Source organism: Musa acuminata, chromosome BXJ3-8, assembly GCF_036884655.1.
Source record: "Musa acuminata AAA Group cultivar baxijiao chromosome BXJ3-8, Cavendish_Baxijiao_AAA, whole genome shotgun sequence".
Classification (NCBI taxonomy): Eukaryota; Viridiplantae; Streptophyta; class Magnoliopsida; order Zingiberales; family Musaceae; genus Musa; species Musa acuminata.
The window spans coordinates 9,888,909-9,903,644 of record NC_088356.1 but is presented as its reverse complement, the minus strand read 5'-3'; the positions used below and the strand labels follow the sequence as shown (position 1 = coordinate 9,903,644).

The 14,736-nt window shown below is 43.7% G+C and overlaps 3 protein-coding genes across 4 annotated transcripts; 2 read left to right on the top strand and 1 right to left on the bottom strand.

The window, feature by feature from the left end:
- The first annotated feature begins 1,138 nt into the window (after positions 1-1,138).
- LOC135644882 (LOB domain-containing protein 14-like) lies at positions 1,139-2,151 on the top strand. The gene is made up of 2 exons (XM_065162828.1): positions 1,139-1,498; positions 1,568-2,151. The coding sequence occupies exons 1-2, from the start codon at positions 1,220-1,222 to the stop codon at positions 1,991-1,993; spliced, it is 705 nt and encodes a 234-aa protein (XP_065018900.1). The 5' UTR covers positions 1,139-1,219; the 3' UTR covers positions 1,994-2,151.
- Positions 2,152-3,979: 1,828 nt separating this feature from the next.
- LOC103994520 (uncharacterized) lies at positions 3,980-6,230 on the top strand. The gene is made up of 2 exons (XM_009414883.3): positions 3,980-4,361; positions 4,457-6,230. The coding sequence occupies exon 2, from the start codon at positions 4,541-4,543 to the stop codon at positions 6,176-6,178; it is 1,638 nt and encodes a 545-aa protein (XP_009413158.2). The 5' UTR covers positions 3,980-4,361; positions 4,457-4,540; the 3' UTR covers positions 6,179-6,230.
- Positions 6,231-9,809: 3,579 nt separating this feature from the next.
- LOC135645775 (ethylene receptor 2-like) lies at positions 9,810-14,590 on the bottom strand. 2 transcript variants are annotated; one of them, XM_065164482.1, is made up of 3 exons: positions 14,181-14,590; positions 11,752-13,612; positions 9,810-10,560 (listed from the first exon to the last, which is right to left on the bottom strand). In XM_065164482.1, exons 2-3 carry the CDS (start codon positions 13,492-13,494, stop codon positions 10,030-10,032), a joined length of 2,274 nt encoding a protein of 757 aa, XP_065020554.1. In that variant the 5' UTR covers positions 13,495-13,612; positions 14,181-14,590; the 3' UTR covers positions 9,810-10,029. The 2 variants fall into 2 exon arrangements, with proteins under 2 accessions (XP_065020554.1, XP_065020555.1); XM_065164483.1 differs by having other exon boundaries at positions 14,276-14,590.
- Between the last annotated feature and the right edge of the window lie 146 nt (positions 14,591-14,736).

Sequence of the window (14,736 nt, the reverse complement as noted above, 5' to 3'; positions counted from 1 at the left end):
AGGTAAAAATTAGGTTAAGATAAGATGATCTACACAGAATACTTTAACCCCAACCCAAATGCACAAAGTTCAAGCTGCCACTGTTTTGGTAATGCCTGATGCGTTGAGTAGGAGCATCAATACAATGTTCTTCATGTCCTAATTACCAGGATAACACAAATAGAAGGCTACATCATAGATGGGCGGCATGCTTAGGTCCACACGAAACTAGTTTTCATGCCTTGTGTGATTTCGTCAAAGTCCAGTTCTTTCACGCCTTCTCGGAGGAAACAGCTGTGGCTTAGTCATAGTATACGACCTGTAAATATCACTTCACAGTAACACTTTTGTATGTATCTCGTAAGCTTCATAATAAGTTTCTGAACATACATACATCATTTTTCCTTGTCTGCAAGCGTTGGCAAAGTATTTTTCTTCATGTCTATCAAGTAGATCTTTTTGGACATCCCCATATTTCTAAGTGCCAAACTACTGGCATAAAGAAGAAGAAGAAGAAGAAAAACCATTGGTTGTAATTAATATATTACGATCATGTATTGATATCTGATTTTGCCTATTCACCAACCATAGACCAGTCATGTTCCCTTGGCCTTTTGCTACACCCAATGATGGAGAAAATAACCAAGTCTTATGTGCATTGATATATACATATCAAATCTGATACATGTGCAGGTGCATCAACTTTCCATATGTTAATATGATAAGCGTCCCTAATAGAAGTAATTAAGAACACCGATAAGTTTAGGCCTCGGGATGCAGATAGTCTATGATGCCTTTTAGCGGCACGCTAAAGAGACCGGAAGTGATCTCAGCAATCAAACAATCTCTCTTCCTCCTCCTCATTGCTTGCTTTACCTTTGGAAGCTGCACCGCTTTCGCATCTCCGGTTTAACGTTTGTCTCTTCTTGGCCTTGCTTGACCCAATTCTCTCCTCTCATGTTGATCAACAATGACTTGGGAATCCATCAGCTTCGTGTTAGCGTTAGCCGGTGGGTCCTTTGGGATTTCTTGAATGGAATGTGAAATGTGTATATAGAACATGCACGACGCAGATTAAAGTAATGAGAGGTTGTCGGTCATCGGCAAGACAAGGACGCATTAAGTATCGAGGAAATGCTATCGACCCACGTCGGAACCCGGCGTTTATAAGCGACCCAGGTGGTGCGTCTCGAATAGCTCACCGGTGAACTGCACCACGTAACGTTTCCGAGGGTGGAAGATGGCAGGACTTGGCTCTCCCTGCGGAGCTTGCAAGTTCTTGAGGAGGAAGTGCGTCAACGGCTGCGTCTTCGCACCGTACTTCCACCACCAGCACGGTGCAGCCCACTTCGCGGCCATCCACAAAGTCTTCGGTGCCAGCAACGTCGCCAAGCTGCTCATGCACCTGCCCATGGCGGATCGCCCAGAGGCCGCCGTCACCATATCCTACGAAGCACAAGCGAGACTCCAAAACCCTATCTACGGCTGCGTCGCCCATATCTTCGCCCTCCAGCAGCAAGTGAGCAACCTCGTTCGTGTGTCACTTCACCCTCGGTGACATTAATGCTTGATCTGCCTTGCTCTGTAGGTGGTGAATCTGCAAGCACAAGTAGCCTCGCTCGAGGCACAAGCCGCGCGAAGACGTGGGAACGGCATTCCCGCCGGTTCCATCGGTCAACTAGAAGACATGCTCTGCAACACAGGGCCACCCCATCGACAAGATCTGCAGGGCTTCATTGATCAGGCTGGGGATAGGAAGACGGCACCTCAGTTTGCTTCGACTCTCTCGATAGATGTGAATTGCTACCCCAACTCTGTTTGGTCCTTGGAGGAGAGCACGCCTCCGACCAACTTCGACATGGCCGATGAGGATTTCTCCTTCGAGGCTTTCTCTCTGACGTCCTGTTTTGACATGGAGGACGAGTTTTGGAGGTCAGCATGCCATGGCAATGGAGACCTGCAACCAGCAGCCTCTGCTGGTGCTGGGCGTTCATGGGGTCGTGGGATTCATTGACGTCTCCGTTCCATTCTTTACTGTCGATGCCATCGTTCTTTACTGCCGATGCTCGACATGCATGAGATTTGATTCCAATACAATTATATACAGTTAATTAGCAACAAGGTACCCAATTGTTCTTAAGAGGAGAATCTAAGGATAGATTCAGGGCTTCTTTCTCGTACCTGTCTGTAGAACAGTGATTAATATGGAATCTTGTTCTTTGTGAGATTAGGATGATCAGGTGGAGTGCTACCTCTGCAGTTGGATGATATATGTGAAACACTGAATGCTCAGTGTTATGCTAAACGCCTTTGAAATGAGCTGAACTCGAGTTCTATTTGGGGCAGCAGCAAATCTACTGTAGCAACACAAAAACAAAAACCTTCAGATAGCTGAACTTGAGAATTTGCAGACACTTAATGGACAAAAATAACATGGATTATCTATCCAGAACTATAATCTGATTTTTGCAACACCAATTTGACAATATTAAGCTCATATAATAGTGTATCCTTTTGAGTCCATAGCAGCAGTTGATATCCTTCAAACTCACCACCTGTGATGAAACACCGAAGAAAGTGGGGAATGCTCGGATCCTACTCTTGTGTCAGAGCCCCCTTCTCATCATTCCCCTCCTTCCATCTCAAAACCATCTCCTAAGTCCACTCTTCACCTGACTCTCTAAATCCACCACCACCTTGCAGCACACATGATCAGAACACTATTCCGGCAAATCTACCAAATTCCGGCCCATGCCAGTCTTCGAGTCCATCCCAATCACTTGTTACTTCAAGAAGAACAAATCATCCCCTGTAGCAGAGATCCTAAGCCCACGCACCGAAGACTGACACTGGGCTGGACCATGTCGTGCGCCTATAAATTGAGGCCTACTTCTCCTGTTCTTGATAGAATCAACGGAGGACCAACTCTAGCGAGTCTTAATTGTTACCGTAGTGTAGCTGTCAAGTGATTCATATGATATCAGATTGAACCGAGAATGGATTGTTGATGTCGTAACACGAAGTTTAGCAGCACAGCAAAAGCAGAAGAGACTGAAATGCCGACATCAACTGACGCTTTCATCCCACCTTTTGACTTCCAATAGCTTTAAAAGTTAAAAACACACCAAATCCCACTAACAGAACCGACGAGAAGTACACCACTTCGGCTCGATTACGGCAACTACAGAAACACCACCCACCCATCTCTGTAACTTTAGAGAAGAGGAAGAAGGAAGGGAACATGGTGACAACGAGAGACATGCAAAAGGCTGGAAGAACACAAAAGGGTGAGGCCCCAGTCTGATGATGTTCTCCACTGGGGGAAAACTCCAAAGAGAAAGGAGCTTAATTATGAGATGGTATGAAAGCCAACCTATACCATTATAAACCTTTTGACCTGATCTGTTCATGCTTGGCTCTACTTATATTTGTGGGGTTCGGTCAGCGTTGGGGACCAATATCGTATGTGATGCTTCATTCCCATCATCATCATCATCAGAAGAAAAGGTTATGGATCACATACATCGTTTTGGACTAGAGAAGGCCAAGTAGTTACTCACAGAGGAGACGTCATTCCATGCGTATAACCTCAGTGAACTACATCTAATGCACCGTGCTTACGTCTTGATGAGGAGATCTAACACTATACAATTACTAAAATATTATGTGGTCCGGACTTACAAGGCTTACGATATGATGCCAATTAGAGAATTGATTCATTGGTGACTCAGCCGCTGCCTGAGTCTGATGAGGCCAAAACATGAGCACCTTCGAGAGAGCACGTCAACCCTTGCAAGGTCTCGGGGTGATTCAGCCGCTTGCCCGGCACAAGTCCAAAGAATAACTGACGCTAACTGCGACCTGACCCGACTACGGGGCCCACGTCTTGCACCAATCAACTGAGGAGTACACGATCGGGTGCCGCGTCGATGACTGAAGATACATTATAATTTTCCACGTGACAGGTCGACTTCTTGCGATGAGGTCCGATAAATGAAATGGCACCACAAACTGCCCTCGCTGCTCTCTTCCTTCCTCCTCGTTTAAACGCTCTCCCCGTCCTTCCCTCATTTAATTACTGCCCTTTCTCTCTCTGAAAGGAGGAAGAAGGAGTCCTTCCGAATGCTCTCTGCCAATTCGAACTCCGGAAAGCGACTCCTTTCCTCGTCTCGTCCGTTCTTCTGCCCTCACCCATCCCTTCTGCAGCCCTCGCTAGGTTCTGTTGAGTGCAGGTTTGAACTGTGTTCTCCGAGTGGCTGGCTGACTGAGATTAATGGAGTTCGGGTGGAAGCAGGAAAGATGAGATCTTTGGAATCGAGGAGGAGAATGGAAAGATTCCATTTGTTCCTGCTGAAATTGCATGCTGGCGAACTTCCTATCCGGTAAAGATCGGTGCTTTCTTTGTGTCCCGGTAGGTCTTGGATTCTTACTTGATTCTGACTACTGATTTCATTTTCTTGTTTCTTTCTCCTTGCAGAAGCCTAGTTTGAATGTGATAGGAGGCGCAGAAAGAGCCACGGACTTTGTTAGATCTGTCCACGGCTCGTCTGAAACCCTAGCCATGGTGGCGGAGCCCTGGATTAACAAGATGCGGACTTCCGTCGCCGCCGCCAAGAGAAAGAAGAAGAATGACGGCTCAAATCCGTCGCCTTCCGCCGCCACCGTTGGGATACTCTCCTTCGAGGTCGCCAGCGCCATGTCGCGCGCCATCAGCCTATACCGCTCCCTTTCCGAATCTGAGATGGCCAAGTTCCGTTCCCAGACCCTCGCCTCCCACGGCGTCCGCCACCTCGTCTCCACCGACGAACCCTTGCTTCTGTCCCTCGCCCTCGCCGAGATGCTGGACGACCTCAACGGCGTTGCTGCCGTCGCCTCTCGCATGGGCCGCCGGTGCTCCCACCCGGCCCTCGTCGGCTTCGAGCACGTCTACTCCGACCTCCTTGCCGGCCGAATCGACCCTTCCCGACTCGGCTTCCTCTCCAAGGACATGGATGGCACTATCCGGAAGATGGAGCGCTTTGTCTCCGCCACCGCAGCGCTCTATGCCGAGTTGGAGGTCCTCACGGAGCTAGAGCATGCTGCCAAGAAGCTCCACCAAAACCCAGTCCACGATGAGAGCCGACGGGCCTTTGACCAGAAGATCGAGTGGCACCGCCAAGACATCAAGCACCTACGCGAATCTTCCCTTTGGAACCAGGTTTACGACAAGGTCGTCCTCCTCCTTGCCCGAGCTGTCTGCACCATTCATTCCCGGATATGCCTGGTGTTTGGGGAGACAATTAGCAGCTTGGATAGCCTAGTTGCTGATCAACGTTGTCAGCTTTCGGAGCAAATCATTAATTCAGTTCATCACCCAATTCATTCAGGGTCCCTAAGATCAGGTTCTATAGATGGCAAGTCCGATCAGATTCCTAAGGTAGCTTCTGATGCTTTTACTGATGTGAATTTCCGGAGGGCGGAGGGCCTCCGATTCCATTGTGGGGCAAGTCCCGGTAGGCTTTTCATGGAGTGCCTCAGCTTAGGCAGCTCTGCTTTATTAAAAGAGGGCAATGACAAATTCGAGAATGAGAGCCGCATCAGTCGTCCTGCATCTGGTCCTTTAGTTCCATTTAGTGGTCAAGTAACACAGGACATGAGTGGCAAGAGATCAAAACTTGGACCAATTAGTAAGCTTACGATGCTCGCCTCACCCTCCACGGTGGGTGGTTCAGCTCTTGCATTGCATTATGCAAATATCATAATCATCATAGAGAAGTTACTGAAGCATCCGCATCTGGTCGGGGAGGATGCAAGAGATGACCTATACCAGATGTTGCCCTCAAGCTTAAGGGCAGGTCTCAGAAAGAGTCTCAAGTCATATGTGAAGAATCTAGCTATTTATGATGCGCCACTTGCACATGATTGGAAGGAAGCGCTTGATAAGATTTTGAGCTGGCTTTCACCAATGGCTTATGAGATGATACGTTGGCAGACCGAACGGAACTTCGAGCAACAGCAAATTATATCGAGGGCAAATCTTCTGCTGCTTCAAACTTTATATTTTGCTGACAGGGAGAAGACAGAGGTAGCTATTTGTGAGCTTCTGGTAGGGTTGAATTACATTTGCCGGTATGAACAGCAGCGAAATGCTTTGTTGGATTGTACTAGTAGTTTGGACTTTGATGATTGTATGGATTGGCATATGCAATACATATCTTAGCTTCGCTTGTAATTTATTCAAATTTAAATAAAGATTTGGTGTTCTTTTTTCCTATTTGTGCTTCCAGTAGATGAGGCAGAGTTGCTGATGTTCTATTGTCCAAGGTATAGATTCTTACTTCTAATGCACGTAGACCCTTCTGTTCGGCATTCGATGATACTTACCTGTCGAAGTTTCACACTTTTGATTCAATGTGATTCTTCATGCCTGCACACCGTATGCCCTTGCGTTCTGCATTTATTCTCTTAATTTGCTATATTTAAATTGATCGATACATCGCTTTGGGAAAGAATTTCTGGTAACTCAGAGAACTAAATTTTATAGTTTTGATGGAAAAACTCATGCTTGCGACCCACCCTATTTGACATTATTAAATTTCTCATTTCTAGGCATACCGACTCCTCAGCAAGTATCTTTCTTCTGACCCTACAGAAGGAGACCATCCGACAGGCTATTATTCCATGCCAAGTGAGTTTTTATGCACACTCAACTCTCCCACATCTTTACATATCTTTCTCTATTATCTTCTTTGAGTACTCGAGTGAGTCTACAGTAAGTTTACATAGGCTTTCTGTTTTACAGCTTTATCATTTCTAGGATTCTTTAATCATTCGTCTTTATACAAATCACAAATTTGATAATTCGTTAGCTAGCACCTTTCATGGTTAATTATGATTCCAGATTGAGGTTTCCCTTCATAAGAATTCAATACATTAAATTGTTATTTCATGGTCAAGGTTTTTCTAAAGATTCTCATTGTTGTAGCAGGAGCTTAAGACTTGATTCCTTTGATCTCACTATATTACACACAAACTGAGATTTATTCTTACAAACTATGAACTAGGCAGTGGACGGGTTTCAAGTTACTCGATTATAGGCATCTTTCTTGCCTATATTAAAGGCAATTTATGTTTTTTTTTTCATTTTGGATTTTGCTCTTTGGAAAAATTATTGTTTCTTTAAAATTTTTGAAGGCACAATTTTTCCACATTGAGTATGATCTTACTGCTGCCAATAATATGTTACAAATGCAAAAAATCAGCATCAAGTTTCCGATATATCAAAGGTACTCTTCCCACATCTTGTGATTTTTGTGTTGATAGTTAGTGAGCTGACAGCTGAATAGGGAGCATCGAATAGATCAATTTAATGGTTCATTTTTTTATGTTTTCTATCCTATTTGCACGCATTGTATAAACCCTTTTCTTCGTCTAACAAATTGATTCATGGACTTCTTATTTGTCGTGTTTACATTTTTTTTTCCCCCTTGTATTATAGACCTGTGATCAACAAATATGCAGAACCTGTTTGTGGAAATATGACATGTTTTCTTCCATTTCTCCATAATATCTTGGCAAATGATCAAGCACCAAAACATCTGTTTGCTTCATGTGTCTATCACTTGACCTCTCTACTGGAGTTTGATTTCTGAAATCTGAACATCCAAGTTTCCATTCAAGAGCAGTCTTGGTATGTGTCCTGTTGAAGTTGTCAGAGAAGCAGCCCCATTAAATAGTTTTCTGACAAGGTATGTTTGATTAGTGCTAACATTAATGTATGCCCACATACAAATCCAGTATCTTGTGTTTATGTGTCAGGTGTTCATCTTGTAAGCAATGAGATTATGGGCTGGGCAAAGGTGCAAGAAACAAGTTGAACTTTACTTGCTTGTAGGTTGGTTGGCAGAAGTACAAGGATTTGCCCACCACATTTAAAGCTACTCGCCATTAACGCGAGTCTTCTCCACTTGAAAACATTTCATGGAGCATTCATGGCTCTCCAGCCGACTCTCCCTCGATGTGGACCCTTGCAGCTGAAGCCTTCACAAGTGAAATTAAAAGCTGGATATAAGAGTGACGGGCGTCGGTGGGAAGGAGGGAGACGAGCATTCTCGTGTGATAGCTTTTGCTGTTGATTCAATGGTGCATTAAAGATCTCCCATCACCTGGTGAAACCTGTTCGAGGAATCCCCCTCTCCCGGACCTTGATTTCTCCCGGCAATGCTTTTGAGCTAATGGTGGGTCAATCTCCTGCGAAGAAGTAGCATTGCACAAATAATGAGATTTCGTCCGGAGGGAGGATTCATGATGAGGCCAACTGTCGCTTTCCATGGCCATAGAGAGCAAGCTTCTCTCTGGCCACTGCTCTCTGCATGCCAAAAGCTTCCAGCGGAAACACGCGACATTGTCGAGCTATAATCAAGACATCAAGTTGATTACACCGAGTGGGCAAAAGCTTTCGGCCATCAAAGGATGTGCTTTCGGAAGGCATCAGCCATTGTCTGTTTGTTGGGCATTGGGGCCTCTCTTTGCTGGGAGAAGCGTGCTCTGCTTTTGCAGCCAACTTTTGATTATGGCTCCGCTGTGCTCCAACTTTTTTCTTGTTCGTTTCATGAGCTCTCTCCATCTGGAAAAGAACAACATCAGTAGATAAAACAAAATCATAATCAATCATTCTGTTGAGTATCTACTGCTGGCTGCAGGGAGATTTCTGGTCACGACCAATGTGTTACTATGAATTGGTGTCTCTCAAGTATGATGTTACTTTGAAGAATCCCATCTGCACACCTTAGCCTTTGTCGAGGTTGAATCATCAGCATCTTGCTAACCCTGTTCTTGCAAATTTACTACATGCGAGTTTTTATTTTGGCCTTTCTCGTGAGGTGCCCCACTTTTTAATTTTATCATTTGGATGCTTCTTTTTTTTTTCTCGAATACCTTAAATGTCTCTCCTTGCGATCACCTCCTCTTGTAAGTGAGCATTATCGATCATTGCCTTCGTCCCATTGCACCCTCACGATTCCTTTGTCATCCTCATCTCTTGAACCTTAGGTTATTCTTATCCCCATCTCATGAACTCTAAGTTTTCCTTATTCATATTTTCATTGTTATGGAGAAAGAAACCCCTGAAAATGAGTGGCTTAAAACGTTCCTCGGTACTGTTGACAGCCTTTATAGTGACACTATCATTTCACTAATCTTTGTCCAAGTCTACTTCGAAACGATGATACAAAAGTCTGTTGAGATCCTACGAATGTGAAGGAGGCAATGAGGTCGAAACAGAGGGGCGAAAGTAATAGGACTTTACACGTAAGGTGAAGGCGACAAAATAAAATAAAGACAACGATAGACAATATTTGCCCAAAGGAGAAAATGACGACAACAAAAGGTATTTAGAATATTAGAGAAAAAATATATCAAATTAAAAATTATGAACACCTTTCGAGAAAAATCTTTAAAAAAGAAATTTTTTTCATAAAAATCACCCACAGGCGTGTGCTATATATATATATATATATATATATATATATATATATATATAATAGCAAACTATCATCTTTGGAGGTTGCGTGTTTTTAAAACAAGAATAGATGAAATACAAATCCCAGATTTTGTAGTGCATTCACTAAAAATTTCAGAATTAAATGACAGCATCTTTATAGCGAGAATTCAACGATGGATATTTAGTGATAACCAAATCCGCCACACCTTAATCGAATCTGCTTTAACAGCAAATAAGCCCAGTAGATCACAACATAAACACATCAAGATGGGGGTAGGCAATGCCTCTTGGGCAGTTTGATTGATCCAAGTAACCATAGCAAGCACCTGATAACTCTGAAGTGCTAAAATTGGGTTGAAGGGCAAAGCTTGTGTTCAATTCTAAGGCTAAATCAAAGCCATCATCTGAATCCTGTATACATGCTTGGGAGTGTGCATACTTATATCCACGGTGTTACAAAACTCTGTGGAATACAAAAGGAAAAAAAAGAAAAGAAAAAGAAAAAAAAGAAAAATCAGATTTGGACAGAAGGAGACCTCATGAGTGCCCCATGTTGCATTACAGCTGCTCTATGAGTTCTGAAGGACCCTATAAAGCTCATCTCCCATTGACTGTAATGTTACAGGTTTTCTAATTAAACCATTCATCCCGGACTGCAAGCACTTCTCCCATATATCGCCGTCAGCACTTGCTGTTAAACCTACAATCAAAGGCCAAGACCTGCTTCTAAACTTCCTAATCCTCGTCGCCACCTCAAACGCATCCGTTTGGGGCATGTGAAGGTCCAACATTATGAGTTGGAATGGTGTAACTGGGGCACCATATGAGTTCAGGCACTGAATTCCAGAGGCAACAGATGAGACATGGCAACCCAGTTTCTCGAGGAGCTTGCGAGTAACGGCCCTGTTGATGCCATCACTATCAGCTAGCAGAACTCTGAGGCCTTTGAAGTTGGGGGTGGCAGATGTAGAATGCAGCTCAAAAGATCCTCTGGCCTCAGGCATTGCCATCAACCGTTGTAATTGGAATTGAAGAGCAAGTGTTATACTTTCTGACTGGCCTTGCAGGGTTTTAGCTTCCCAGATATTTCCCTGCATCATCTGCACATACAAAGAAAGTGTTTCATGAGCCACTCTGAAATTAGCTGCCTATCTGATGTCCTTTTGTCAACCATCCTGTCAGGGTCGAAACAAATGCAACAAGCAATTACTTAGGGCATTGGGTTTAGGCTTGTAAGGTTTATCAAAGGTCAAAACATCAGAAACTTGGGAACTAATCATTGTCAAATATGACATGATAGATTAACATGCCAGGTCTTAGCATATATTAGTATGCCAGAGTCCAATAGTTAAACAGTTGCTGAATGCATGGAATTGGTTGTAATTGTGGGTTAAAAACCACCATCCATAGAGAAGAATAAGATGGCAGACTGAGTTTCGGACAAGGTTTTCCAATTTTGATGCGCTAGGTTATCAGTCATAAAGATCCCTGTATTCACTACTTTGTTCTGCAAAAATGATTTCATCCCAAGCATGCCATCAAGTGTATCCCCATCTATTTCTCTGTCAATAAAAATTTATGGCTTCATGCACTGCTAACTTCTGCATATTGCTATAACATGATTAATAACCAACCAGGATACATAGGTGGGTTATGGAGGTCGATGTCATGTAAGCAATATGATACGAGGAACGGGGCTAAGAGTTTGTGGCACTGTATTTTACATATTTCTTTTAGCAATTTCATATCTAAATGCTGCCACCTATCAAGGTATAACATGATTCTTGCAGGTTATGAAAGATGCTACAGAATACGATGTTTTAAGACCCACGCTTAAAAATATAGAGTTCCAATGCACCAAGAGATCCAATGCACTGAATCATTAGACATAAAGGAACTGAAAGATCCACTGCACTTTAGCAAGTTTAAGAACCTTTTAAAGAGTATTCAAAAGATTAAAGTGACCAAACTGCACATATAGTTCTTTCATGTGATCAATCTAGGAAGAGAAAGAAAACCCAGTAATTTTCTTAGTGAAAATTTCAACTTGCAATGTCTCACTGAAAAGAGGTTTCTACTGCCAATTTATTTTCTTCAAGGTACTTTCAACTTCCAAAATCTCATGAAGAAGAGCAGAAGCCAAAACAAGACAAAAATGGACAGATCAGAAAGGAATGCAGTAAGTTGTAAGTTGCCCATGAGTTAACAGTAACATCAACCGTGTAATATGCAAAATGCTTTTAAGGTCATTGAGTAGAATTTTAAGGGAAATGGGAGATGATAAATAGTACCTGCACAAGCCTCTTGAACATTCGAAAGGTAAGGCCCATCTCCAAACCTTGAGAATCTGGTACCCGAGAAGACTGAACTGTCGATGAACTCAATTTATCGGTTTCTGATCCTTTTAACCTGACCTCAAACTTCACACAAGCATACCCATCAGAAAAGTTTGATTTCCATGGGACCCATGCCTGATCTTCTTTGTCACTGACCCCTTGATAGCCCATAACCCGGAACATCAGAGAACCTTCATCACACCCATTTAAAACAGTACCAACCATATGCAGTATCACATGAAAAATTCGCTTCTCATCACCAACAACCTGATCAGGCACTTCATTTTCTACCTGGAAACTGAAACCAAATCGTCTAAAATCGCAAAGACATCTTGCAGCAGTAATGGCTTCCTTGATCATAGAATGCAAGTGAAAAGGTCTCATTACCAAGGACACTCGCTCACTGTTTACAGTAGAAATTTCCATCACATCATTGACCAATGTCGAAACCACACTGCTACTTTTTGCGATAGTATCTATGATGAGCCTTTGTTCGGGACTTAATTTGTCTTGTTGCATCATCGACAACAAACCCAAGATGGAATGAATGGGTCTTCTCATTCCCTGACTCATGGCAACTTGGAACTTGTTCCTTGCTTCACTTGCCCTCACAGTGTTCTGTCTCGCCTGAAGCAGATCTCGATTCTGTCGCACCAACTTCTCCCTCATCAATTGTGATTCCTCTAAAACTGCAGCATGGGAGAGGGCAACAGCGACCTGATCTGCAACAACCTCCACAATCTCTAGTTCCTGATGGCTCCAAACCCTTGAAGCATCCCTAGGGAGGACTAAAACCAGTAACGCATAGCTTGCTTGCACATCTTCTGGTGTTCCACCTTTGAAATTGGAAACCTTTAGCATCGGCATCCGTGTTGCGGCCACAGCTCCTGACTCAAGCATACCTCCGCTACTTGCAGACCCGAGCACGGAGCCAGTACCAAGTATCTTCACACCCTTGGTTTCTTTGATTTCTAATATATCAGGGTCGTCAATAGAAATAGAACGGCTGTACAAATCCGAGGAGCTCCTCTGCCTTAGCTGATGAGTTAGTTGCATCTCCTTCTTATTCTCATCAGGCATCCACACTACACAGTTTTGCAGGCCCAATGTTTTTGACAGTTCGACCATAGTGGTGTATAAGATAGTATGCCTGTCAAGTGACTTGCGGATTTCTTGAGTCAGCATTCTTACATGCCAACTGGCCTCTTCCTGCATCTTCATCATGCCGACCTCCCTGTTCAGTTCCCGAGCTTTTAGTCTCAAGAAATTCTCCCTCACCTTCACTCGCAAGAGCTGAGGGATCAAGGTCAAGAGGGTTATTGCTGTGGCAAAAGACACGAGGGCAGTGAAGAATTTGGAAACGGTCAAGCTCAGCATCAGGAGAAACGAATGTTGCTCGTAAGTGAACACATTTAGCAAGTGTGTCAGTCCACACAGGACTATAAAGGCGCCGAACTGGAAGACGATCCATTTGAAGGGGAAGAGGTCGGAGCATGTGGCAAAGTACAAGAGCTCGAGGGGGATGGAGAAGTAGGCAGCAGCAATCAAGAAATCGCTCGCCTTCTGGCACCGGAAAATGTTCTCAACATTCCAAAAGCTGTCCCCATCGCAGTTGCATCGTGAGTAACCGATCCCAGTTGCAGATGCAGACAATAGAATGGAAGAGATTAGAAGCCCATGGAACAATGCTCTTAACATTTGAGCTAGGACACCAGGTTCATTTCATTTGACTAGAAACCCCAAGCTTGTAGTTTGCTCATAAGATCACACTGCTAAGTCCCTAAAAGCTAAAGCTTCCAGCAGTTGATCCGGATGCCTAGAATCAAATGAAAACAAATTTGTTATGAACTGAAAAGTAATCGGGAAAGAGAAAACTAGCATCAAAGCATACTTCATTCAAGAAATTACTAGGACCCTTCGAACTCCCAAAAGTATGTTGATTTAGTATCCGTGACCCAATTCAGAAGGCAACAATAAGATCCCACGATAAATTTATGATCCAAATGGAAACTTTTCGTCATTAATCTTATCCTAATACGAACAAAAAAATAAAAAGAAAAAAAAGAAAGACCGAATCTTGAATCTCAGAACCGAGCATCAAGAAGCTCCTCCCGATAACATGCTATTCAGAAAGATGAAAATTTTAACGAAGAGAAAACCTACAAAATCATTTCCCAATCTTTTCACACGAATCTAAAAGAAAATCCATTAAAGTAACCAAAACAATCCCAAAAAACTCGAGATAAGATTTCGAAAGGCAACCCTAACCGATAAAATTACACCAAAACAAAAGAAAATGAAATCGATGGATCCTAAAGTTGCAGAAAACAAAACCAAAAGGACCTTTTTATTATGGATCCACCACCGAAAGAAATAAATCTCACCTCTCGCACATCTATTTTCCCAAATTCCCTGCGTGCCAGAAAAAAAATCCACAAGAACCATCAATTCCAAGCCAAAAGGAAAGGCGACGCCCCACCCGAACGCAGCCAGCAGCAAGCGAGAGCGAGGACCATCACCCACGAGACCACCATCTCCAATCCGTCGCCCCGTGCAAGGAGGACTGCAACGACCGATTCAGACCATCGTCACGACCGGGAGCCGCAGCTCCCTCCAAGGAGGAAAAATCGTCAGCCAGTCCTCCGATCCTCCTCCAAGGCTTCTCCGCTTTTTTCCGCCCACATTCCGATGGCTCGAGGCGCTGGAAACGGAGCAGCAGCGCAAGGAGAGGAAGGAAGGAAGAAGGAAGAGAAACAGGGGGAAGGAGCAAACAGGAAGGGGGAAGAACGAGGTCCAAGTAAGCGAGAAGCGTCTTTTTTATATTATCACCCACTCTTTTATCTTTACCACCCCTCACACTCGGGTCTCCTCGAGAGTTGCATCATTCATCAAGACACAACTCCACCGTTCATTTTGATCATGTGCTTATTTTCGAAGCGT

Coding starts and splice junctions, on each gene's coding strand:
- LOC135644882 (XM_065162828.1), top strand. CDS start 1,220: ATGGCAGGACTTGGCTCTCCCTGCGGAGCTTGCAAGTTCTTGAGGAGG. Junction 1,499..1,567: donor TCTTCGCCCTCCAGCAGCAA/GTGAGCAACCTC, acceptor CTTGCTCTGTAG/GTGGTGAATCTGCAAGCACA.
- LOC103994520 (XM_009414883.3), top strand. CDS start 4,541: ATGGTGGCGGAGCCCTGGATTAACAAGATGCGGACTTCCGTCGCCGCC.
- LOC135645775 (XM_065164482.1), bottom strand. CDS start 13,494: ATGTTAAGAGCATTGTTCCATGGGCTTCTAATCTCTTCCATTCTATTG. Junction 10,561..11,751: donor TGTTCAAGAGGCTTGTGCAG/GTACTATTTATC, acceptor TTGTATGTGCAG/ATGATGCAGGGAAATATCTG.